The sequence below is a fragment of the Caretta caretta genome, chromosome 25 (genome assembly GCF_965140235.1).
Source record: "Caretta caretta isolate rCarCar2 chromosome 25, rCarCar1.hap1, whole genome shotgun sequence".
Lineage (NCBI taxonomy): Eukaryota > Metazoa > Chordata > Testudines > Cheloniidae > Caretta > Caretta caretta.
In genome coordinates this window covers 14,405,635-14,430,580 of record NC_134230.1, presented here as the reverse complement: position 1 = coordinate 14,430,580, position 24,946 = coordinate 14,405,635, and the positions used below count along the sequence as shown (strand labels likewise).

Below are 24,946 nucleotides of genomic sequence, written 5' to 3'. Positions count from 1 at the left end.
CATGGCAGTCAGCCCGGTCATGTATTGACCCAGCTAACCTAGCCTTCATGTGAAGGCTTTTAGTCTGACATGGGGGCCAAGGGGGCCTGGCTTATACCTTTAGTTAAGGTCTGTGGCTCAGGATGTAAATTTTAGGACTCTGCACTCTCTTCGCTCCACAGCAGAGCTACCACGGGGCTCATTGGGAGGTTTGCACAAAGGTCAAGGAGAGGATCTGGCCTTTATGTCGTAACAAAACTTTTTTTTTAGTCCTTGACATTGTGCTAAGAAGGGAAATATGCTCCTGGTTAAGACCAGTGGCCTTTCTTCCTCTTCCAGCCGCCTTTCTCCATTTCTCTTCCAGTCTGTCACCTCTTTTCCCTCCCTTGCAGTAACTTCCAGTCTCCCACTGGTGGATCCAGCTCCCCTTCCCTTGCCCCCCTTCCGTCTGCTAAAACCAGAAATAGCTCACCTTGCCATCTAAAGTGTCGTTGGTCATGTGCGTTATCGCCCCAGCAAGGTTAATGGCAAGCAAGGGAGTACGTACCTATCTCATTGTTTCAGGCTTGCTGCAGACTCAGGCAGAGACCGCTGCCTCAGCTGCACTTGGTGCACATTTGGAAGGTTATCTTCGTAACCGGCGGGCTAGAAACCTTTTTATAAAATGAAAGTTTAGACTCCAGATGAGCCATGTGGGCCACATAAATGTACCATGCTGGCCCGTGGCTGTATGTTTGACACCATTGCTATAGGATGTGTAGTGACAAAGGCCAAAGTGTGCCCCGTTGTGATTAGGGCGATCCATATAAAATTGACTGCCTTCCATATATCCCCGCCATAGTGTATTTCCATTGGGGCAAACGCAATGAGAACCAAAACCTAACTATCTGAGCTCTGAGTCTTTGGATCTCCTGGCAAAATCAACCTATGGACCCTTCCCTGACTGCTCCAGTGCTCCTCTACCCAGACTCTTGGGGTATGTTCTGCTTCATCTGGAGTTTCCCTGTGTCCCACCGGTTCCCCATTGCTTAATGTTGCCAGGCTACGATACTGGTGACTCCTCTAAATTGACTTGTTGTCCTAAGGCCCCATTGCTAGTTGGCTTTTAGGGCAGTCCCTGTTTTTAGGATTCAAGGGCAGAAGCTCGGCTGTGCTCTGAAAGGTTGAGAATGCAACCAGGAAGCCATGTGCACTGTGGAGAGTGGGAGGAGCTGGTAGACTGGCTGCTGGGCCCACGTTGACAGTCTAGTGTGTGAAGTGGAGCCATGGGAGAGGCTGGTAGGATGACTTGAGTAATCCTGCAGCTGTACTTTCTGTTCCAGTGACACTTCATAAAACAAACTGGCTGTTACACGCCAGCTGGGTCACTTGGATTGCCACACACTTCAAACCCTCTTGTCTCACTTCTCGGTTGCCTTGTGCTGTTGAAAATCTTTTGCCCTGTTTTCATGTTAGCTTGACAGCTCCGGGTGGGAAGGGAGGTATGGTATTCCGGGTATCCCCTTTAGAGGCTCGTGCCAACACCTCCACGACTTTCAACGGCATCTGTCTTGAAATGCTCGCAGAGGTGCCTTGTGCACCATGTGTTGCCTTTTATAGATTTGTTAAAGATGCATTGGGGCAAGATGGTTCTAGCCCTGCTTTGTGGAGAATGCGCAACTTCGAGGTTGTTACTGACATAAAGGAGGGACCAGTGCCATGAAAACCCAGGGGCTGTTTTAAACACACAGCGGTGATGGTTGTGGTAGTACCCAAAGCCTCAGATCAGGAGTGGGAACCCTATGTCTCCCAGAGAGTTAAATCATGGCAGCATAACCCCTTCCCGTTAAGGATGAGGTTTTCCAAAGAGTTCTGCTCCCACCTCGGCAAGTGGTCAGATGTTCTCAGTGGGGATGCTGCTGAGTCCTTAAGAAAATCAGTGCTGAAAATCTGTCCAGAAGGATATTCGTTCCCTCCAGTTCTTTATGTTCTGTCATGTGCAGGGCATTGGTCCATCCTAGTTCAGCTGTGCTGTTGAGGCTGCTGGAAGTCTAAGGAAACCCTTAAGCACAGGTCTGTGTCTTAAGATCCATCCTCCCTTGGATGGATCTTAAGGTTTGTCTAGCACCTCTTCTTAAACGGTTTCGGAAGGAAAACTAGACCATTTTGCTAGCGGATGGAGCTGCTAAAACGTTGGGAGAAAAAGCCCAACTGTGAGTGCAGCGCATGGCCACCGAAAGCGTGTCTGGGATTCACAGCAGGGTCTAATCCAGCGAAGCCCAGGGGAGCTACTACACCTGAGCAGCAGTGCTGGAATGTTTCTCCTGTCATGCTCACCAAGTGGACAAGTGTCAGAAAGTTCCTTTGATCTTTCAAAAGGCTGGTATCTTCGAGACGTTGCATCAGGGTCGGTGGCTTGTTTGGAACGTCCTGAGCTGGAGGGTGAGGCTGGAATTTTGTCACCAGGGCTGCCTTGCTTGAGGGCCAGCTCTCTCAGCTCATTGATCTTGCTTCTGAGGATGAGTGGGTTTAGACCCAGGATGGACAGAAGAAAGCATTTATCTCATCATTAAAACACAGGTCTGGGAGACAGAGGTAGGTTCTATACCCAACTCTGCCATCGACTGAGACCTTGAACACCTTTGCTGTGTCTTCCCACTTGTAAAACAATCCACTCCACATAGGGTGGCTTAATTCATTCATGTTTCTAAAACACAGTCTCTCAAACTGCCAGAAGGCTTCCAAGAGTTTCCTCGCCAGCTGTTGAACCTCAGCCCCTTGTGGCTAACGGTGGTGGTGTGAGACCTGATTCCCTTTAGCAGAAGGCACCATGGGGTTAATGCATGAGCTTTTCCCCTGAGCACAGACCTGTTCTAAATCTGGTTTGGTGACAAAGCAAACAAGTCTGGTGGTTTCCGCTCCAGTCACCGTGCACATCTGATGTTACCAAATGACCGTGCAGTTTTGATTCCCAGAATCTGGCTCAGCAAGGGTGTTGCAGAACCGTGCACTGCCAGAGCCCTGTGTGGGACGCTGCCGTGCTTGTGCTATGTCTGGTTCCAGCCATCGTCAAGGTCGCTACATTCACCCAGTTGTTTCCTTCAAAGGAAACTGGAGTCAGTGCTGTAGCCTGTGCCCCTTTAAGGACCGAGCTGCCTTCAGACACATGAAGGATGACTCTGGCTAAAGTAAGAGACTTAGATTCTGGATACCAGGGTTCGATTCCCTGCTGTGCCACACACCTTGGGCAAGTCATTTGGGCTCAGAGCCTTAAAGGTTTGGGATCTGGGCCTTGATCTCCCAGCCTCTGTAAGCTGGAGATAATAGCACTGTCCTACCTCAGAAGGGTGTTGGGAGGTGATGCCTTAGGTGGATGGAGGTCAGATTACTCTTGAGTGCTCAGTAAGGGGGCTATAGAAGTAGCTCAAACCAGCACGCCTGCATGCCTTGAACTGGTTGAGGTGCAAAATGAGGCACTTCCTGGAATTGTTTTTGGTTGGAGGCTGGAGTCCCTGCTGGGCAACATAAATGCCCATGACTAGGGGATGTAACCAACTAATAAAATCTAAAGCTTCCATCCCGCTGTGTGTTGCTCTGGGTTTCATGGAGAGGGAAGCCTTGCGTGTGCTTTTCTGACCAGAACCGCGCTCCAGCATTAAACCCTGAGATGGGAAGTGGGGGCAAATAGATTTCTCCTGCAGCTGAGATCTCCTGAACTGTCTCTTAGCGGGTGAGATCAGGAGCCCTGTGCTCCGCATGGGATCACAGGTGACCTTTCCTGCTCTGTAAGAGGATGCTGCTGTAGTAGGGAAGCTGCTGTCCCAGTCTGATGGGGTGGCTTGAGTCCACTAGCCTCATTTAGTTACTGAGAAACTGGGCTACTCTGTGGAGCTTGACTTGGATTCCTACTAAATAGCAAGGGGTTTTCCCTCCTCCTCTTCCTGCTCCAGGAGGGGAAGCACAGTGATTAGGATCAGGCAGCTGCAGTTACTTGATTCCACAGTGGAGCCTTTGATGTCCTGGGCACAGCCCCATGCCCCGGTGTGAGAAGCTGGCAGCAGTAAAATGAAGATAGGCCAGTTCGTGTACCAGCACAAAGGAGCAAGTCTCTCTGCTGCATCTGAGAGAGGCCCTGTGCCTCCCGAGATCAGAGGGGAGCCTGTGTACTATACACCTAAGATAGGAATTCCTTGGTCAGGCTGGAGCAGCGGTGTGGTGTACTGGCTCTGACCTGGGAGTCAGGAGATCTGGGTTCTACTCCTGGCTCAGCAACTGACCCCTGTGTGCCCTTCGGCAAGTCACTCTCCTCACTCTGTGCCTCAGTTTCCCCTCCTTTGTCCTCTCTAGATTGGCATCCCTTTCCCAAAGAGCTCGCACTCAATGTACAGCACCTAGCACCATCTGGTCCTGATCCTAGATGGGCCACGTCAATGTTCCTGTATCACAGATTATGATCCCTGACAGGGCTGTTGAATCACAGTTCCTTGCCTCAACATGGTCACAGCCGGAGTCCACCGGTCTGCAGCCCACCTTCCAAGTAGTTCTGTAATGCTGGGCGCATAAGCAACATGTTTTCCTCATGCTGAAGATGCTGAGACTCCCAAGTGATTGGGTGGCCTTATGAATGGGAGCGTGCTGGACTCCGCAGGGGGCAGGCTCCTGCTGGAGAGTAGTAACAGAGCTGAGCTCGTCCATTAGTGGTGGCACCCACGCGCCGTTCGCAGTTACAAGGCGTGTGCACACAGAGATCGACTTTGAACCGCTGCTTCCTAGCAATTGGAACCCATCGTTGCCTTTCTCCACCTGGCTTCAGACCTACCTTGTTGGCTTCCCCTAGGCCTAACCAGACAGCCCAACCGGATGGGCAGAGTCTGCTGCTGCTCTGGCACGGAGGCCTTGGGTGAGAAGTTTCTCTTCCGGCAGAGCTTGGTCTGGGGGGTGGCGACGGTTAGGAAATCCAGTCACTACCCCAGTTCGTGCTGCTGATGTCCAGAGAAGGGAATTTCCTCCCAAATACAGATGGTAGCAGCAGGGTGACTCCTAGCGTAGTGATGCGTAGAAGGAAGCACGGGTGTCTTGCTTTCATTGCGGCAGGGATTGCAGGCTGGGCTGTAACCTGGTGAACGCAGGCCAAGAGCACAGTCCTCTCAGCACCTGGGAGCCCTTTGCTTCCCTCTGATTGTCCTTATCTGTGGAGGAAACGGGGAGGAGTATGAAATCCAAGCAGGTTCTGGGAGCGTTATCAGTGCTATGAAGTGAGATGGCCCTGGAGTACCATTGATGAGCTCGTGGGGCTGTTCTTGTATCTGGGGCCCTGCCCTTGCCCTGGCCTCCTGGGACGTGTTTGGCTGTGAGCGGACCCTGAACTCACTCCCTATCTTATCTCTGCCCAGTCTCTCTGGCTACTTCAGTCTCCTGAGGACCCTTCCCTGAGGGTGTCTCCTGCTGTTTGATGAGCTTAAATGGAGCCATGGCTTTCACTTTCTCTTGGCTCATTGCCTGTGGATGGGGGAGGTGGTACCCATATTAATGGGACCAGCGGGAGGTCACATCTGTTTATCCTGCTTCTTTCCCCTTCTACCCTACTCTGACAGCTGGGACCAGCTCATCATCTGGACCAAATCTGGCCGTGCTCAGTGCTGACCTAGTTAGGTCCTTACTGAGGATGCCCAATGGTGGTCATGAATCCTGAGGATCTCGGCGATGAGTCAGAGCCGCCCTATAGAGGGTCAAAAGGCCCCATCGCCTTGATCCCTTTACTGGGCTGCATCAGGATCCAATGTCCTAGGGCAAAGTGAGCTCATGCCTATTTGGGCCTGTGCCCTTCTTTGAGCTGTGGGCTGTCAATCTGACCCGCCAGGCTCTACGCTGGCCACGGGGCATCCTTCATGGGGCTGTGAATGAGCAATGCAGGGCAGACAGCTCTGCTGCTTTAAAGCCCTCTCAGCCCTTTGGTGGTGGGGAAAGGGACACAAGACAAGGACTTGGAAAAGCAGGAGTCGCTGGTTCTTTTCAAACCAGCCACGCCCTGTTTCATTTCATCGCACACACGCGCACGCACCTCCCCTTAACTTTGCTCTTCAGGACAAATTCCATCACCGGTCTTGATGCTGTACCTAGCTAATACCTTCACCAAGGTATCGAAGGCAATCACTGCTGTGCGTGCCCTTTCAAGAATGGGCCCCCCTAGCTGCCATGTTCCAGAGCTGGCCGCCGTCCACTCTGTCTCGCAAAGGCACAAGTTGTAGACCAGTGATTTCAGCTTTTGGAAAGCCAAGCGGATGCAGCACAGAGAACCCCGAAGAGCAAAACTACAGAGATTTTACCGCTCGCCCTCCAGCAATGACACAGCCCTGTGGCTACTGTAAAAATACGGAAGAGTGCTTTAATTTGCCTGGACGCTTATAGACATACACTGTATACACGTGCATTGATACATAGTTTAACAAAAACAACCCCAAAGTGTCTGGCTGTTCCCACTTGGGTAGCTCAGCCTCACGCCATCCGTGGTCCTCCTTTTGAGGGAACAATAGTTGGAGCATTATGCCCAGAGATCTTGGGGCCTGCTGCGGGGGGACGGGGGAGCTGCCAGCGCTCAGGGTGACACAGCAGGATGATTCCACTTCCTGGTCCACGGGGAGCCAGTTCTATTCAATGGGGAGCCAGCGTCCCGGCTCTGGTTTGGCACTGCTCGCTGGAGAGCAGGTCCAAAGCAGTGGTTTTAAATCCTTTGCTGCTCCCCATGCTGGAGGGCAGGGGGAGAGCCCATCTCCTTTTTCGTTACAAAAAATAATAAATAGCACAAAAAAGTCCTTTTAAAAAAAACATACAAACCCCAGCCCGACTCGGTCCAGGGCGGCCGCGGGCGTCTCAGGAGACGAGCATGGGCAGGAAGTGAGTGGAGAGGTGTTGACGCTGCGTCTTGCCCCCCTGCCTGGGCTTGCCCTGGCCGTTGAGGGCCAGGAACATGTGGTGGTCCCCATGGCGCCAGTGTAGTGAGGCGTAGGTGTTGTAGCCGTTCTCCTCGATGCGCTCTTTGAACTTGCAGTTGGGGTTATACTCCTTCTGGGGAGACAAACAGGACCGTGAGTACGGTGCGGCTGGGGGGGTGCCCTCTGACGGGGGGGCTGGAGCAAGGAACCTCAGGAGTCTGGGGTTATAGCTCTAGCTCCTGACCGGGAATGAAGTTCAGAGGTTATAGGAGGGGACTAGGAGTCAGGGAGCTCGTGCTCCAGGAAGGGAGTGGGGTCTAACCGAGTAAGCGGCCAGGAGGCAAGACTCCTGGATTCTTCTCCTAGCAATGTGCTACGGGCCCCCCAGCAGTGAGGGCTTCCTTCCAGCAGGCTGCCTGTCTCTAAGCAGCTACCCAACCCCTCTCTTGGCAGCATCAGGCACAATATCCTGAATGCCAGGCTGGGCCGAGCAGGGTCCTGCTAGCTTCTATCCCAAATTCTCCAGCCGACCAGTCTGATCCCTGGTCCAGAACGAAGCCACGAGCCGCACTCCCCACAGAGCATCATGTAAGGAGGGCCGAGGAGGAGGGGAAACAGCTTGCTACCTACCGACCCGTATACTTTCCCCTTCTTGTTCATGGCCAGGTAGAAGCCCGTGTGCACGGATTTGATGGCTACGACACCCACTCGCACCGACCGGATCTCCAGGATGCCTGGGGGGGGGGACAGAGAATTCAGGGCACTGAATCGGGAGAGTGTACCCGTGCCGCAAGCGGGCATGGAGAACAGCTGGGCTGCCATGGCGCAGGGCCAAGGCGCTTCATTTTGTTAGCCAGCAAAGCACTGTTTTGTACGAGTGCTGATGGAAGCCATCGCATTGCCTGCTACTGAAATGCAGCCACCTCTGGGGTGGAAGGTGGCAGCTGTTTAGCAGCTTATTACAGCAATACCACTCAATACCTAAGAAGCCTTTCATCCAATTCAAACTTTTCAAGGGAGGCAACGTGCAGGCGGCTAGGCTGGAATTTGTCGAGGGCACCCTTGTGTGGAGGGTTCTAGCTGGACCTTTGTCAATGAGGCTGCCGGTAGCAAAACATCTTCCTACTGCTCCCTTCGCACCCTGCCCGCATGTACAATGCAGGTGTTAGCCCAGCTTGCCTGACCTCTGATTTCCCAGTAATGGTCCCCAGGAGGCTTGAGTTAATTGAATGCCTCCCATCGTTAAAGACTCAAACCATCCCCAGCAGCCCGAAAGCTGAGAGCCAGACAGCTGCTGTCACGTGACTAACAAGGCATTGCATTATGCAGTGAAGCTTGTGTCTCTCCCCAACAGAAGCTGGTCCGATAAAAGATATTTCCTTGCCCCTTGAGAGCGTTAATGTATCACTGGACAGGGGAGCGACTGGAGGCTGGAAAGTGAACCAGTGAGTGACTGAGTTACAAATTGCTGCATTGAAATCCCCTGGCCGAGGAGAGCTTTAAGGAGGGATGGCGGGATAACCAGCAGTGCATGGCCAAAGCGCTTACCATCTAAAGAGACAACAGGTGGGAGGTGAAACTGAGGCACTGCGCGCGGCAGTGACTGGCAGGGTCACACAGCAGGTCAGTGGTGAGACTAGAACCCAGGTCTCCTGACTTCCAGTCCAGTGTGCTGGGCACTGGGCAACACGGCCTCCCAATTATTGGTTGCGTTGTAGGAGCACCAAGAGCTCCCAATCAGAGATCAGCGCACCACTCCGCTAGGCGTCCGTACACACTGTGAAGAGAGCCCGTGTTCCAAATAGCTTCAATCTAAGCCAAGGCTTCGGCCACGCTGGGATTTTTGGGCTGAATGCAATGGGGACAGATGATGCAATTTCACCGAGGAGCTCTTAGGCCAAACGCTGATCTTGGTTCTTCTAGTGAAAATCTGGAGTCAGTCCGTGGAGATCAATGGAGTGACTCCCAATTTTCAGCAGTGTAAGATCAGAAATAAGTCCAAGGTAAGCCCTAGACTGCTTCAGAGCTCGACAAGATGCTTGTGTGATATGTTGTTTAGTAGTATTCATTATTTGTCTTGTGATAGCCTGGGGCCACACTGCACTAGGTGTAAAAAGGAGAGTCCCCTGCCCAAAGCACACAGTAGAGAGATCTTTCAGTTCCTCCAAGCCTGGAGAGGTTTCTCCTTCCTGCCACAATACAAAACAAAAAGACCCTTTGATACAGAGCTGGAGAGGGAGACTGGGTTTGCAGAGCTCCGCTCTGGGGCCTTCATCCTTCCAAGCTGATCCAGCCCATAGCACAGAGCTGCGCCATATGCACTAAGGGAGAGAAATCCAGTTTCCTTGGGTTGCCCGGCCTTATCTGTAGAGTGCTGACTGCGTGTTCAGTAGAACTGCTTGCAAATTTTCCAATGCCCGTTTTCCGTCAGAAAATGCGGACTTCACGGAACTGGCAAAACGTATCGATGTTGCCGACACTGGACAGGAAATTATCAAAGCGATTTGTTTTGACTTTATTGTTTCAACTTTTACAGTATAATTTAGAATACAGACCAAAGTCAAAACATTTAGACTTTTAATATAGCACAAAATGAACTAAAGTCAAAATATCTCCGTATCGTGTCGTTTCGATGTTTTGGAAATGAAATCGAGGAATTTTCATTGTGTGATAAATTAGGAAATTTTGACTTTTCACTTCGATTCAGCTCAAGAGATGATCCTCAGCTGGTGTGAAGCAGAAAAACTCCATTGACCTCAATAGATCTACAGTGACTTTATGCCACCTGCAGATCTGTCCCAAAGCCTCTATCCCCAGGAGCTCAGACAACACCAAATGCCCTGGAATGCACAAAGAAGAAAACTGATGTATCCGATGAAGTGAGCTGTAGCTCACGAAAGCTTATGCTCAAATAAATTGGTTAGTCTCTAAGGTGCCACAAGTCCTCCTTTTCTTGCTGCGAATACAGACTAACATGGCTGCTCCTCTGAAAGAAAACTAATGTAGCTCACCAGACTAATTGGTGTCTGTCCTGATAACAAGCATGTGTGGATGTTGACTGAGCTAATCAGTGCAAACAGTTCCTGCCCTTGTCTGTGTTTAGGAGCCAGCTACTCAGACTGCTGCCAGCTCTCCTGAATGCAGACAAAGTCCTTAGAGTGATTTGTTTTTATGTTGCTAATACCTAGTGGTTAGATGGAGCTCTTTTGTCAGTAGATCTCAAAGTGCTTTACAGAGGAGGTCTGCATCATTATCCCTCTTGTACAAATGGGGAAACTGAGGCACAGAGTGGTGGTGATTTCTTCTTTTGTACGTGCCACAAGTTGACTGTTTGGCCCTCTAATGGCTGCATCATCGAGGGCACCAAGGTGTTGCAGTCCCCCCCCCCCAATCTTCTAAACGTGCACTCCTGCCCCACATGTGGAACTCTCTGCCTCACTGCCCCACCCTCCCACGGGGAAGATTGGACTAAGTCACCTTTCTGTATTGTGGTAGCTGCTCTGGCCCATGCAGTCAGCAGCCTGTGGAGCCTAGTCTAGGATCTGCATCCCAAGTTGCAAGCAGGTAAATTAGGACTTCTGAAATTCATCAGCATGCCGGTCTCTCGATCCCAGAGTTGCTGCCACTCTCCGAGGACACAGGTGTCAGCCCTGATATGCCATGATCCATCTGGGATTGGCACGGGGCATGAATGTGAATGGCTGCTACAAAAGGATGGCGCCTTGTCTAAGTTTTGGGGGAGCTCTGTGTGCCAGTAGATACAAATTAAATATTAATGCGTGGCGAAGGCAACTGCAAATGGTATGTGTCACTGCGTTCAGTTCCACATCAACCAGATGCGGATGCTGCCTTCTGCTCTAAACTGCTCCACCATATTCTGCTGGAGCGAACATCAGCGCCAGGACCAAGGTCTGCAGAAGGTTCCTGCTAGCTTCTGAATCAATGGCCGTGTGGGAGCTGATCTTTCCTTTGCATTCTGCATGGGAACAGTGTGTTCGACTACAGTCCAGTTTGACTCCTAAAGAAGTGAGAACAGGCTAGAAAGAGATCGGACTGTCCTCAGTACAAACTGTTAAGGGTTGGCTGGTCAGGTAGAAGTTTCTCCCAACCTTGCCACTCTTTCCTGGCTTCCAGTGGGGACTAGGGGTTGGCCTGGTTCTCAGGTGCCAGGAGCAGCTTTGCTCCGTCCTGGAGTTATCTGCTGAGATTGACCAGAGCTCAACAGGAATGTTTATTGCTTCAATAAAACACCGTTTGTATCAGTGTTTTTTCTTTCTGTAAAATGCTCGCAACCAAGGAGACAAATTCCAGTTGCCCTCGAGAGCCGGGGATGGGACGAGATGCCCCTTAAGCCCGACAGGATGCTTTGAAACAGACCATTCCAGGTGATGTTAGGCAGTAAACTGAGCACACGGAGGATCCAGAAGAATGGACTCTTCCAGGGATCTGCTCTTGCCCCCAACATATTGATAAATGATCTGCCCCCCCCCCCAAGGCCATTCAGGTATGCAGATGACATCTGCCTCGGTTCAAGAGACAGACTTCCAAAAGATTGGGGACAACCTGAACTAAGGCGTGGTAGCATCGGACTCTTGCAAGAAGTGGAGTCTACAGACCCGGGTGTCAAAGACTGTGTGGTCATACTTCCATCTGTGTCACACCAATGCTTCGCAAGAGCTCCACGTCGTCTTGAGTGGAAAACAACGGGCATGGGACCCACTAGCCGTATATCGAGGAGTAACTCCTAGCTTGTATGCTTACCTCCAAAGAATGCCTCACCCACATAGCTGAGAAGATTATGAGCAAAAATGACCCCCAAATAAGCTTCCCAGCTCAACCTGGGGGGGGGCAAATGCGCACACACTGTTCAGCTCAGTGTTAGCTCTCTGCTGTGCTCCAGGGTAGTTAAGCTCTTCCCCCACCAAGCTAGTTGATGTCCAATTGAATCAAACAATGAGAATAACCAGGATTACGAGACCAAACAAACACCGAGTTGCTGCTGGTCCTTTCGAATATCTGGTCTGCTAACATCAGGCGTCATGTTCCAGCACAAGAACTGCCTGGACAAAATCCAGGAGACCCACAACTGCCATTTGTCACAGGGATCTGGGAAGTGTCTCACCACCATGAGCAAAACTAAGGAGGGACGAGGAAAGCCGGAGGTTCAGGTAGACCTTTCCCAAGGGCCTAGCACAACTGAGTCACAAGAGGTGCTGTGAGCGTAGGAACGCATGCAGTCTGGTAGCGCAGAGGAGGAGTTGGGACTCGCTGTGTGACGCGGGGTGGATAGTGTTCTTGGTGCATCATGTGGTCAGCCAAGAAAAATCCGTGGGATGAGATTTAACAGTCCGTTCGGGCCCTATAATTTATGCTCATCGTCTGACTTTCTGCATGACACAAGCCAGAGAACTGCACCCAATAGTCCTTAGAGGGGAGGGAATTCCCCTCCCCTTCTCTACCAGCCCAGCAACTTGTGCTGGGAGATCCTGGGATGAAAGGTGCTGCACGAAAGGAAAAGCATGGTTACCGTCAGGCGCTGGCTGTGGAATTGGGATTTTTGTCCCCTTGCTATGTTCTCTGATCTCCACCTTGAAAAACAGGCCAGCGCTTTGATCACGAGCTGCACGGCCCGTGAGATCAGGCCTGCCTTTTCTGAGGAAGAGCAAAGAACAAAAGCACCTCAGCTTGTCCCTAGCTGCATTAGCCGCAGCCACAGCCGTCCTTTCACGCTGTCAAGGAGATGAAAGTTGGGGACGGATTTCCCTGCAGGGAAAAGTCCAGATTTGTTGTGTGATTTATTTTCCCCTCTCCCTTGGGACTAGCTGCTTCCCTAGAGCCAGGCGCAAGGGATCTAAGCAAAACCTCCACGGGGCTGGAACAAATGGTCGGTCTTTGACCAGCGCTGACTCCTGATTTATTTCCTCCTAATTAGCAGCTGTGTTGTGTGTTTAGTCGAAATGTGGTTCCTGATCTTCAGGTACCAACCCCGCTGTTTAGATCATCCCGGGCTCTTTCACCTCAGCGCCCTCCCAGGGGTCCTTCATCAGCTCCCGGTGCCTTTGGGGTCTGTGAAGAACAGGCCCTGCGGGCTAAGGGGAGCAGAGAGCCTGGCCCTAGTTCCTGGCTGCTTTCGCTGAGTGGCAGGGGGGGGAAAAAACATGAAGAAAGAGGAACTGAAGGGATTAAAGTGGTAAAACTGCAATTCTTCCCCGCTCCCCAGTGTCGCTGGCTTTGTTTTTTTCCAAACTGCTGCTTTTCCCTTCCTCTTAGGAAACTCCGGCCGTGTCCTAGCTGCGTGAGCCACGTCCTTGGTGACGACCAGGCCCGGATGACTTCCTCATGTCAGCCAGCAAATCGCTGACCCACCTTCCAAGGAGAGAGAGAGAGAGGACTCAGCCTTGGGCAAAGAGGGGTTGGGTGTATTTGCAGCATGTATACGTGTGCATGGGTACATGCTTTGCATATATACATGCTACACATTACCTGCATAAACAAATCCCGTACAGATGCTCTGCCCATATACAATAATATGTGACATGCATTACACATGTACCCTGCCCCTGTACACATTATGCTACGTATGCAGTGGAGATGTACATGCCACGCACATAGCTTGCACATGTACACATTTCATGCATTGCCCGACAGGGAGGCAAAGGTGCAGTGTGTCTGTGTGAATGGATGGAGGGGTGTGCAGGCCTGCGTACTTGTGAGAATAGGGGTGGAGGGGTGTGGACGTGTGTATACGAAAGGGAAGGTGGGGGGCTCAGTGCAAGGCCGGGGGTGTGTTTGAACGAGAGGAGGAGATGTGAGAATGGGGGTGGCAGAGGGTGTGTGCACATGGGAATGTGGGTGGATGTGAGTGCAAGTGGAGGGAATGCAGATGGATGAGTGGGGGGTGTGTGTGTGTGTGTGGACAGGGCTGGGGGGGATTTATGTCCCGTGGATTGTTAGCGGGTGTCTGAGTAGGTGGGGGTGGGGGAGTACATGAGGAGAAAAGGGGTGCAGTTGTAATACAGAACTAGCCTGGGCTCTGGCTCTGTGCTTGGCCAGAGGTGGGTGAGTGGCTGGCAGATCTCCTAGCAGAGACACTAATGCGAAAGGCATGTGGCCAGCCAAGGCAGGGTTTACAATGGAAACACCCAGCACAGTTTCAGGAAACTCCATCTCCAGATTCCCGTAGCTCCTGCTCTGGCCAAGACCCTGGGGGTAGCGAGCCTCCGCATGGACACACGGCTCCGCCCGTGTGCTGCTGACTCCTTCACCACCCCCAATGCTGGCACTGGCAAGCTGCACTGCCCTCACCGATGCGACTCAGCCAGCCTTACTCAGGGTCCTTAGCACCACCCCCTCGCACAGTCGTGTGAGGAGAGTTCATGTTGCCTTTGTCGGGGGCCCGAGGATCTTGCAGCATTTTGCAAAGAGCTAGTTCTCACAACACCCTGGGGAGTGAGGTAAGTATTTTCAGTCCCATTTTGCAACTGGGGAAACTGAGGCACAAAGGGGCTGTGAGTCACCCAAGCTGACACAGCAAGTCAGCAGCAGAGCCAGGCCCTCAGGTCAGGAGCTCCTGGCCCACAGGTGGTTGCTCAGACTTCTAGACCATGCTACCACTTCTATTACTATGCTACACTCTTGGGAAATCCCAGCTCTCCTATTAAACCCAGTTCTGGGGCGGGATCTCCAGTCTCTGTGTCCATTCTCCACAGCAGTGGTTCCCTGGGAGGGTGTCTCCTTCCCCCACATACCGTGCTGGAGGCCTGCCCTCCTTAGCACCACCACACCTCTAATGCTTGAGCGAAAGGAGTAACTCCCCCAGGCTCTTATCCTCTTTTGTGGATTTGCCACTAGAGGGGGACAAAGACATCCCCTCCACACACACACTCCTACCAGGAGCTACAGAAGCATCCCCCTTAGTGGCTGTGGCCCTGGGAGGAGAGAGTGTGAAATCCACTCAGTGACACTGACAGACCCTCTTTTCTTTGGGGCAGGTGGGGTTTTCAGCACAGCGTCCCGCTTGTTCTTTGTATCACTGGAGGAGCGAGGGATCAGAGCCCCATTGCGCCAGGCTGGATGGGGGTATATGCCCCACACCGGCATTGAGAGGGGTCGTGGGAGCTTCAGCACTCAATCAGCCTACCTGCTGGCACCTGGAGGGGGTTAATTAAGCAAGGCCACCTAGAAAGGAATCAGGTGAACCTCAGCTGCGGGAGACCCAGGAGAGAGGAAGCAAGAAGGTGCAGAGCAGTGCAGGAGACTGGGAAGGGCAGAAGGGGCTTAAGATTGTATCTGTGGTTTGGGGATTTGTGGGTGAGTGCTAGGGAAGAATGCTGGGGCGTACAGCCCTGAAGGAAGGGTGAGGGCTGAAACCTTGGAGCGCCGGAGGGAAATACAGCTGCCCGGTGGTCCCAGGAGGGGGCTGTGGGGAAAGGCCTACTGCCAGCCCAGGTTAGGAAGACGCCCATGGGAGGCAGCAGGGATGAGTCTGAATAGACAGACCCAGGCTGTTCCCTACAGGCTTCCTGGGCTGGAACCTACAGGAGAGAAGGGGCCTGGGTTCCTCTACCAGCCACCAGGGAAGGTGGTGGAGAAAAAACCTGCAGAGACAAGGGGATCAGGACTTTTGAATACCCCAGGACAAGGGTGAGTACGGACCACGGGGCCCAGAGTCGTGGGTTGCAAACCTGTCATAACAACATTGGACATTTGCTGTGTTGGATTTTCTCTTACCCCGGAAGGGGTGGAAACAAACTATGACCTGGCCGAAGAGTTGACCCTTGCAGGGTTGGAGCAACCTTCGGCAGGAGCATTCGAACAAAGCCTGCTAGGCCTGCCCCGCCACAAGGGGGCCCACCTGCAGCGAGTCCACCCTTCTACTCGGGCACTGGTCGATTGGTCCTGCCCCAAAGAGTCTGCCGTCTAAACACAGGGGAGGTGCAAGGGGCAGGTGCAGACTGCAGTGACCCTGCAGGGGGTGCCGCATGATGCACGGACGGAGCCACGTGTGCAGCGGCTTAAAGGACACCAAGAGAGAGCCCAGGGTTGAGTCAGGGAGCCAGGTGCATTTTCGCAGCTGCCGCCTGACCTGCTGTCCTAGACCTGGAGTTTCCAGCCAAATCTGGTCTGGTTCATGCCCCAAACATCCCTCGTAAATAGGGCCAGAGCAGGACGGCCAGGGGCAGGCGGGCGGCTGTGCGTGATCACAAGGCAGGAAGTCTTTCATTAACGAGGCCAGCTCAGAGGAAGCCTGGTAGCCTCTGAGGATCAAAGGTCACCTGGCTCTTTATTGTTTCCGATTGCACTTCACGGATGGGGAAGCTGGCCGGGAATTGGAAGGCACCTGGCATCCTGCACCCCTTGCAGAGGCTTGGGGGAGCGGGTCTAGAAACCCACTCAGTGCTCCCCAGCTCAGTCCACTGGTGTATTTGCAATCAATCTCCCGTTGTTCTGATGGGCCAGCACCAGCAAGCCAGAATTCTCCCCCATTGCCCCAGGCCCCACATGGGGGGAAGGCAGAGGATGTGCTCTTACTCTCCAGAGAGAGGGAAGAGCTCCCAGGGGCGACCGAGCAAATGAGGACGGGAGAAGTGGCAGGAGCTGTCCTCGGTCAGGGTAAAGGAGGTGGGTGGGAAACTGGCAGGAACTTTGAGCAAGGGAGAAGGCTCCAGACCCCATAGGAGGCAGACAGACAGACAGATGCATGCATGTTGGGCTCCACAGATGGATGGATGGACAGATAACAATTTAGGCCAAATTATTTCACATGAAAGGACCATTCAACATGGTCCCAGTTGGGGTGGCTGCAGCGGCTGTTACAAAGGAGTTGGAGAGAGGGGCAGGCTCATTTCTGGAGCTGGGGAGAAGCTGCCATAGATTTATATGCCAAGGGGGTTCTGGCCACATCCTCTGGCCCTGGCGATCAGGGCAGACCGTTTCCCGCAGCACCCCCTGCTGGCAAGGACAGAGAGTCTCTCTCGCTCTGGAAGCAGCCAGCAGGCTCCTTTGCTTTGTGCCACAGCGTCCTGACGTAGCTGCAGGCGAACGGACCCGTCGCCACAAACTGCCGACGCAGGGCTTGCTCCAGCACCCATGGCAGCCTGTGGACAGGCTCCTACTGATGGCAAGGGAGCAGGCCCAGGACCCATTGAGGAGGCCCATTCTGTTCTCCCTCTCCTCTCCCCCAGCACCCCTGGAAGCAGAGGATAAAACCTCCGGTGGGACTTTCCGTTCCAAACCCAGCCGCTGGGGCACGTGCCCCGGGCTTTGCTGCAGTGGGCAGCTCCCGGGACAGTGGGAGCAACGCAGGGGGATCAGCAGCTGAGTCTGGGTTAGCTCAGCCCAGGGGTGAGCGGTCACAGTGCTGCAAAGCCATGCCCCTCGCTGGCGCAGCACTCCTCGTGGGCTGGTGCTTGGGCTCCTGGGGCATATCCCGTGCTGCAATCAGCCTAGCTGCTCTCTGATTTCCACCCCCACCCCCCCCAATGACTTGTGGGAGGATTTGTCTGTCTTTCCAGGCACCCAGGGGGGATTGTGGGAAGGCATTGGAGGACAGGAAGCATTCGAGTGGTGCAAGCCCACATCCTCCCTGCAAAGAGGGTGGGTGACCAGCTGGGTGAACCCAGCATTCAGGACAGGATGGGCCAGGTAACCCAGGTTTAAAGCACCACAGCCCTAGAGTTTTGTGTGTGGAGGGGAGCCAGGACGGGGCATCTCCCGAGTAAGACCCCAGCCTCTCTCTTTTGTGAAAACACCCCCCTTAGATTTTCACACTCAGCTGGGCACCACTTCATCTCTTAGCATGAGCAAAACTGGGCTCCATTAAGCAACTTTCTCTGTCCCTGTTTTGCATACAGCACACCGTCCCCAGTCTCTAATTTTGGCTCATCGCGGCCATTAAAAGGACACGGTCAGGATGAAAGTGGTGTTTTACAAAGACCAGTGCTGGCGAAGCCTGGGATCAATGGGAGCACAGAAACTGCTAGATCAGACTAAGAGCCCATCACCCCGTCTCCAACAGGCCCCAGCACCAGCTACTTCAGAGGAAGGTGCGTGAAACGCTGCAGCAGGCACTTATGGGAAAATTTCTCTTAAGCCCCTCGGTTATTGGTTGGCTTCTGTCTAAAATGGGAGGGGTCAGATCCTTTCCCAGGGAGAAGGGAAATTTACCTCTTCCTCTGTGGCATTTGCCACCCACCTGTCGCAGAGTTGCACTCGTACCCAGGAGCCAGGACCTGGCACTGGCTAGAAACCAGTGAAACCGACCGGTCGTCTTTTGCATGGTCTGAGCAAAGCCCTGAGCAAACAGCCTGGGTGGTGAGAAGCTAATTAGGTGGCTGCGACTCCAGTCAGGTTTAATGATCCTCTGCAACTGCTGCTGTTAACAACAAAGGACGTTTGCTACTCTAAAAATAACACAAGCGGGTCTGCTCTCAGTCCCGGCTGGATCTGTCCTGGGAGTTCAAACCCGATAGTGTCTCTGTGCCCTAGCCCAATAAAATCGCCACCCCAGTAAAAGGCTAGATCCCACCTTGGCCAGTCTCAGGCTTAGCAGCGGGGGCTGCACAGCAATCAGAGCTCCCAGGAGGAGCTGATCTGGCCAAGTTCCCTGTGGGAGGCTCCAGGAGAGCATATGTTTCTGTTGCGGCAGCGTCCGCACAAAGTCCGTGCCCCCCCACATCACCCCAGGCCGTGCTGTTAGCCAGGGCCGATATGGAGTCCCTGTTCTGCCTTCATTATTCCTTTCCAAGCCTTCAGCTCCTGTTGGGGAGCTTGGCAGGAGCGAAGGGCGACGCAATCCTCCCACTTGGGCCCTTGGTGTTGGCAACCATCAGCTTCAGAGGAAAGACATGGCTCTGCCACTGAGCCCCTGTGTGGAGTCAGGCCCGTCGCTCTGTGCCTCAGTTTCCCTAACTGTACAATAGAGATCATCCTTTGTCGGTCTTGTTTCTTATGATTGTAAACTTTCTGGGGGAAGAGTCTCTCTGTCTGTTCGCTTCCCAGCACAATGGGGTCCAGATTTCAGCCGGAGCCTGTAGGTGCTACTGTCACACCAATAATAAACTGGATCAAACTCACAGGGAAGGGTAACCCTGGCCGATCTGGGCCATGTTAGTCATCACCTAGCCACGCTAGGCTAGACTCCACCCTCCGTTAGGGTCAGTGGAACTGCCTGGATGCAAGCGAGGACAGGATCCAACTCCTGCAGGAGTCAACCCCTCAGATTGTGCACAGATCTCAGGCAGCTTTCCCGGCTCCAGGGCTTTTCTCTTCAAGATACCATCAGCCTCCCATCCCTGTCTCCGTGGCCGCATTTGGGGGCCAAGTCCGGCCAGGAGCTGCAGCGCTGTTATCAAGGACATGGGAGAGGGGTGGGGACTGGCAGAGCTGGGAGAGAGTGGAACTGAATCAGGACTTTGCTTCCACAGTGAAAATATTTACAGCTGAACCCTGATGAACTGAGACCCTCCAGCATACAGGGGCCACTGGCCACCTCCTCCTGCCAGCAGCCTGGTGTGGCCCTCCTGATTAGAGGCTGGTGGAGAAGGCAAAGAGCCAGCCTCATGCCCCAGGGAAAGGCCTAATCTTGTGTTGTTGTTACCGTCTCCTAGCATCAGGCTCCTCCCCACACCTCCTCTCTGGGGGATGCAGGTTACCCTGCTGTAGCAAAGCAGCCAGGCAATGGGATGCTCCTGATACCCTTGCTGTGATTTTCCCTGATCCTTCCTTAATGCACTCGAGATGTCATACCATAATGCTGTCCGATCTGGTCAGGCTGCACGCTATTTGGGACAGTGGCCTCACCTTCGTATTTGACTATTAAGTACTCGGGCTCTATGCAAAGGTATCATAACAGCAATATCTGGCCTCCTGTAACAAACACAGGCCTCCATGCATCTGCCCAGGCCTCCTGACGTTAATTAGGATGCGGTTCTGGGCACTGACGCAAAGGCAGATGCGCAAAGTTCCTTGCTGCATTTCAGGGCCAGTCTGTTGCACAGGGAGAGCTGGGTAGAATTCCAGGGTCTGGGAACCGGGCTTGGAATGGGCCAGGATTAATGTAGCGGAGGGGTGCTAAGACTAGAGGATGCCTCAGTCTGCAAAAAGTCAGACCTGGATTCTGAGCCTCCCGCTCCAACAGAAATTTGGTTCAAGCCCAACTCATCTTAAGAGCGATTCTTCTAAGTATTAACACTACAAGAGTGTCTCTAGGAATCATAGAATCACAGAATATCGGGGTTGGAAGGGACCTCAGAAGGTCATCTAGTCCAACCCCTGCCCAAAGCAGGACCAATCCCCAACTAAATCATCCCAGCCAGGGCTTTGTCAAGCCTGACCTTAAAAACTTCAAAGGAAGGAGATTCCACCACCTCCCTAGGTAACGCATTCCAGTGTTTCACCACCCTCCTAGTGAAAAAGTTTTTCCTAATATCCAACCTAAACCTCCCCCACTGCAACTTGAGACCATTACTCCTCGTTCTGTCATCTGCTACCACTGAGAACAGTCTAGATCCATCCTCTTTGGAACCCCCTTTCAGGTAGTTGAAAGCAACTATCAAATCCCCCCTCATTCTTCTCTTCCGCAGACTAAACAATCCCAGTTCCCTCAGCCTCTCCTCATAAGTCATGTGTTCCAGTCCGCTTATCACTTTTGTTGCCCTCTTCTGGACGTTTTCCAATTTTCCATTTTCCAATGAGGCCAAGATCAGGCACCTATTGATAACATATAGAGAATAAAAGAGCCCAAGAATTTACAATAGTGTAGCCAAAGGGCAGGGAAAAGGGATCATTATCCCCATTTTACAGATGGGGAACTGAGGGCCAGAAAGATTAAAGCCCAGGTCCTCAGAGGTATATAGCCCAGATCCCATTCAAACCAATGGGAGTTAGATGCCTAAATATCGTTGAGGATCTGGGCTTTAAAGTGCCTCACCCAAGGCTGCACAAGATGTCAGTGTCAGAGCTGGCAAGTGAACCCAGATCCCCCGAGTCCCAGGTCACAAGCCCATCCTGACCCTCATTAGCAGCAGGCAAGTGGCCCTGTGATCTAGTGTGAGCTCGTCGCTGCATGGAGCTGGTGACTCAATCACAGGGCAAACAATTGCTGCAGGTGCCGAGTGCAACCAAAAAGAGCATTATTAGCGACCAGACAAGAAGCTGCTGTCCCGATGGCCTGATGAGGCCGGGTGTTGATTGCAGGGGCTGGGCCTCAGGGCTGGGATGCGGGGGGAATTGGAGATTTCCGGTGGCCTTGCAGGAGATCTTCTAGTGCATACTTACAGCAAGATTTTCAAAAGTGATGCAGTGAGTTTGGGGGCCCAACTTGAAGCTACTTTAGAGAGCAGGTGCTCGGGTCCCTTCTGAAAATCAGGCTTCTCTGAAGCAGCTCAAGCTGTTGCTAATCACTTCTGAAAGTCCGGGCCTTACTTGAGTTTCTGTGAGAGATGAGCCTGAATCCGAACTGGAATAAAAACCTGGATCCGGCCCCATGGTTCATGGCTGCAGCTAGAGCCAAACTCCCCCAGCTCTGCTTTAAACGGAGCTTCCCGTCTTTGAAAACCCCTGCTCTCTTCGTGACACATGGTCCATCCTGCCTGTCCTTGGGTAAGTCGCTTCCCCGCTCGGGCCTCAGTTTCTCCGCCTGTAAAATGGGGATAACGGCGCCTACCCACCTTTGTGGAGCACTTTGTGATCGAGCGATGGGAAGTGCTCAGTGTGTTATGGTTATGTTCGTGCTCGATCAGGTGGTCTCAATGCAATGAAAACTCCCGCTGCCTTTGATGGCATTCTCTCCCTGTAGCAGTGGGCCAAACAGCACTAAGTAATCCCAGAAAAATTCCTCAGAAAAAACACCTGCCGCAGCGTATCCAGCACACCACTTCTCCACTCTGGCATCCATGTACACGGATGCTCCCCAGGGCCTTTGTACATCTCTGAGAGTTAACATGCTTGTAATGACCCCGCTGGGCAAGCATTTTGTTTGGGGGCCCAACTTGAAGCTACTTTAGAGTAATGTAAAGTACTCTCCTCATGGTGACTCTCTTCCTGTTATTTTCCTTTGTGATGGGAGTGGGAACCTGGGGGAACCCGGGCTCCAAACAGCCAGACAAAAGGACCAGGTCCACCAGCAGGGTAGGAAGGATCAGGGCCCGGGGGGTGGGGATAGGACCATTAATAACAGGTCCACCAGCAGGATAGGAAGGATCAGGGCCCGGGGGGTGGGGATAGGACCATTAATAACAGAGCTTTCCACCTTCAAAGCCCTTTACACACATTAACCAAGCCCTCCCCGCCAAGTCTTGTCTCCCATGTCACAGACAGGGAAACTGAGGCACAAGGAGGCAAAGTGATGCACCCGGGGTTGCAGCCAGAGGCAGAGCAGGGGTGAGAAAGGACCTGTTCCTGGCTCCCAGGCCAGTGCTCAAACCACTAGCCCCTGATACCTGGGGCACAGGCCTCTAATGTCCCCTGGGGACTCCCCCACCCCGGTGCCCTCCAGACTCACTGTTGGGACTTTCCTTCCACCGTGTGCCTTGCACCTTGCCACTGCTGTCGATGCACAGGAAGAAGTGGGTGGCGCCGTACAGCCTCCTCCAGCGCACGTCGCCCTCCAGATGATTATAGCTGCGGGGGCGCCTGCTGGTGGCCCCCGAGCGGTTGCTCCCCGACGGGTCCCCGTGGGCCGATCCGGCGAGCAGCGAGAGGGCCAGGCAGAGCCAGAGAGAGCAGGGGCGGGCCAGCCCCCGCCGCCCCATGGCAGTCCCGGGGGCAGGAGGTCCAGGCGGCAGGCGGGACGGGTGCGACCATGCGCTACGATGGGTTCCAGCACATGCCCGGGCTCAGGCTGGCGGGAGGCGCGGGGCTCGTCGCCAGCCCAGCCAAGAGCTCCCCGGGGGCATCCCCGGTGCCAGCTTCCCCGCAGGGCTCCTAGGGCAGGGGGGACCCCCACCCCCAGGAAGGGGTCAGCGGGCAGCAGCCCCTGGGGAAGCCCAGCCAGGGCAGGCAGGAGCGGGCGGGTGCCCCCAGCCCTGGCTCCCTGCCCGGCCGCTGCTGGAGTCAGGCTCAGAGCGGGTGGCAGCGGGGACTCCCGGGCGCCGGCCGCGTCCCGGTCTCAGCCGCGGCAGGAGCAGACGCCACGCGGGGCCGGCCGGACCCGGGGACTCCTGCCATTGACAGAGCCGCCGCTTCTCCGGGGGGGGGGGGCTGCCCGGCGACGTCCCAGCCAATGGCAGCGGGCGGAGGGCGGGGCGGCTCCTCTCATTCATAAATCTGCGAGGCCTTTAAAGGTCTGGGTGCGCGCGTGTGTGAGTAGATCTGTGTCTGCACGTGTCTGCATAGAAGGGGGGAGCGTGTTTGTCTGCATTTGCGTGTGTGCGCGTCTCTGTCCGTGTGTGTGTGCGCGGGCATATGTGTGTGCATGTCTGTGTGGGTGTGTGCATACGGGTGTATGTCTGCGTGTGTGCGTGTGTGTATATCTGTGTTTGTGTGTGTGCGTACGTGTGTACATATGTGTGCGCATGTCTGCGTGGGTGTGTGCATACGGGTGTATGCCTGCGTGTGTGCGTGTGTGTATATCTGTGTTTGTGTGTGTGCGTACGTGTGTACATATGTGTGTGCATGTCTGTGTGGGTGTGTGCATACGGGTGTATGTCTGTGTGTGTGTGTGTGTGTGCGTGTCTGTGTTTGTGTGTGTGCGTACGTGTGTACATATGTGTGTGCATGTCTGCGTGGGCGTGCGCATGCGGGTGTATGTGTTTGCATGTGTGTGTGTGTGTGCATGTGTGTGTGCGTACGTGTGTGCATGCATGTGTGTGCGTGTGCATGTTTGTCCGCCTTTGCATGTTTGTGCATGTGTGCGTGCGTATGTGCATGACTGTGAGTGTGTTTGGGATCATGTGTGCCCATGCATGGGGGTGCCTGTTGCCCTGTCCTTGGTGCAGTCACTTGCACACTTCCGACCTTATGTCGCACGCTCCTTCCATCCTCTGTTGCACCCCACAAGCTCCCTGTGTGACCCCCCCCTCCTTCCCTTCAACGTCAGGGACTCCCTACAACTGCCCCCTCAATTGCCACCTTGTCATTTTACATCCACTTGGCGCTAGTGTGAATGGCTGGGCAAGGGGCAGTGACATGGAAACTCAAGCGTGTGTGTGTGAGAGAGAGACAGAGAGATGGTGTGCACCACAACTTTCTCAGTTCTAACCTCAGCTCCGCCACTGACCCTGGGCAAGTCCTGTCACCGTGCCTCAGTCTCTATAACAGATGGGCTATTCCTCACTTGGGTGACCAGATAGAAAGTGTGAAAAATCGGGATGGGGGTGGGGGGTAATAGGCTCCTATATTTAAAAAAAAGCACTGTATCGGGACTGTACCTATAAAATCGGGACATCTGGTCACCCTATTCCTCACCTCACTCACCCCGGGGAAAGACATGTGCATGTGAGTGTGTAGCTGTGTCCTGACATCAGTGTGTCGTGTTTACCCCTAACACACACCTGAGTGTTCTGCCTTTTTCACACCAACCACAGCTCTTCTTTGGCTTGTCGTTCCCGTACATTGTGAGGTGGAGATTTGTTTGTGTGCCCGACAGGTGGTGTGAAAATCGGTGCTTATGTTTACACGTGTGAGTGAGACACAGGAGCTGGGGTGGGGATGGGGGGAGCCTGAGAAGAGAAACTGACCGAACCTAGCACAGAAACACGACACGCAAAACTGAGTTTCTTTTCAGAGACAAAAAGAAAAGGAGTACTTGTGGCACCTTAGAGACTAACCAATTTATTTGAGCATGAGCTTTCATGAGCTCATGCTCAAATAAATTGGTTAGTCTCTAAGGTGCCACAAGTACTCCTTTTCTTTTTGCGAATACAGACTAACACGGCTGTTACTCTGAAACTTTTCAGAGACAGGCTCCGGGTCACCCTCCCTGCGCACAAGCCAGCTACACAATTCCAAGTCCCTCCCTCTGGATCCCGAGACTGCTGATGGTGCATAAACTGCCACTTAGATACCTAATACTTACCTATCCTCTGTTACCACTGATCCTGACTCCTCTGCGTTTG

General features: G+C 53.4%; 2 protein-coding genes across 2 annotated transcripts in view; one reads left to right on the top strand and one right to left on the bottom strand.

The window, feature by feature from the left end:
- Positions 1-13,395, top strand: part of RNF126 (ring finger protein 126) — a 32,233-nt gene extending 18,838 nt beyond the window's left edge. Inside the window, exon 9 of the mRNA XM_048830958.2 lies at positions 13,161-13,395. Within this exon, the coding sequence (XP_048686915.1) occupies positions 13,161-13,181 (21 nt within the window). The 3' untranslated portion in view covers positions 13,182-13,395. The remainder of the gene's footprint in view (positions 1-13,160) is intronic.
- On the bottom strand, positions 6,729-22,996 carry FGF22 (fibroblast growth factor 22). The gene is made up of 3 exons (XM_048830959.2): positions 22,393-22,996; positions 7,521-7,624; positions 6,729-7,023 (listed from the first exon to the last, which is right to left on the bottom strand). The coding sequence occupies exons 1-3, from the start codon at positions 22,640-22,642 to the stop codon at positions 6,829-6,831; spliced, it is 549 nt and encodes a 182-aa protein (XP_048686916.1). The 5' UTR covers positions 22,643-22,996; the 3' UTR covers positions 6,729-6,828.
- Positions 22,997-24,946: the final 1,950 nt, after the last annotated feature.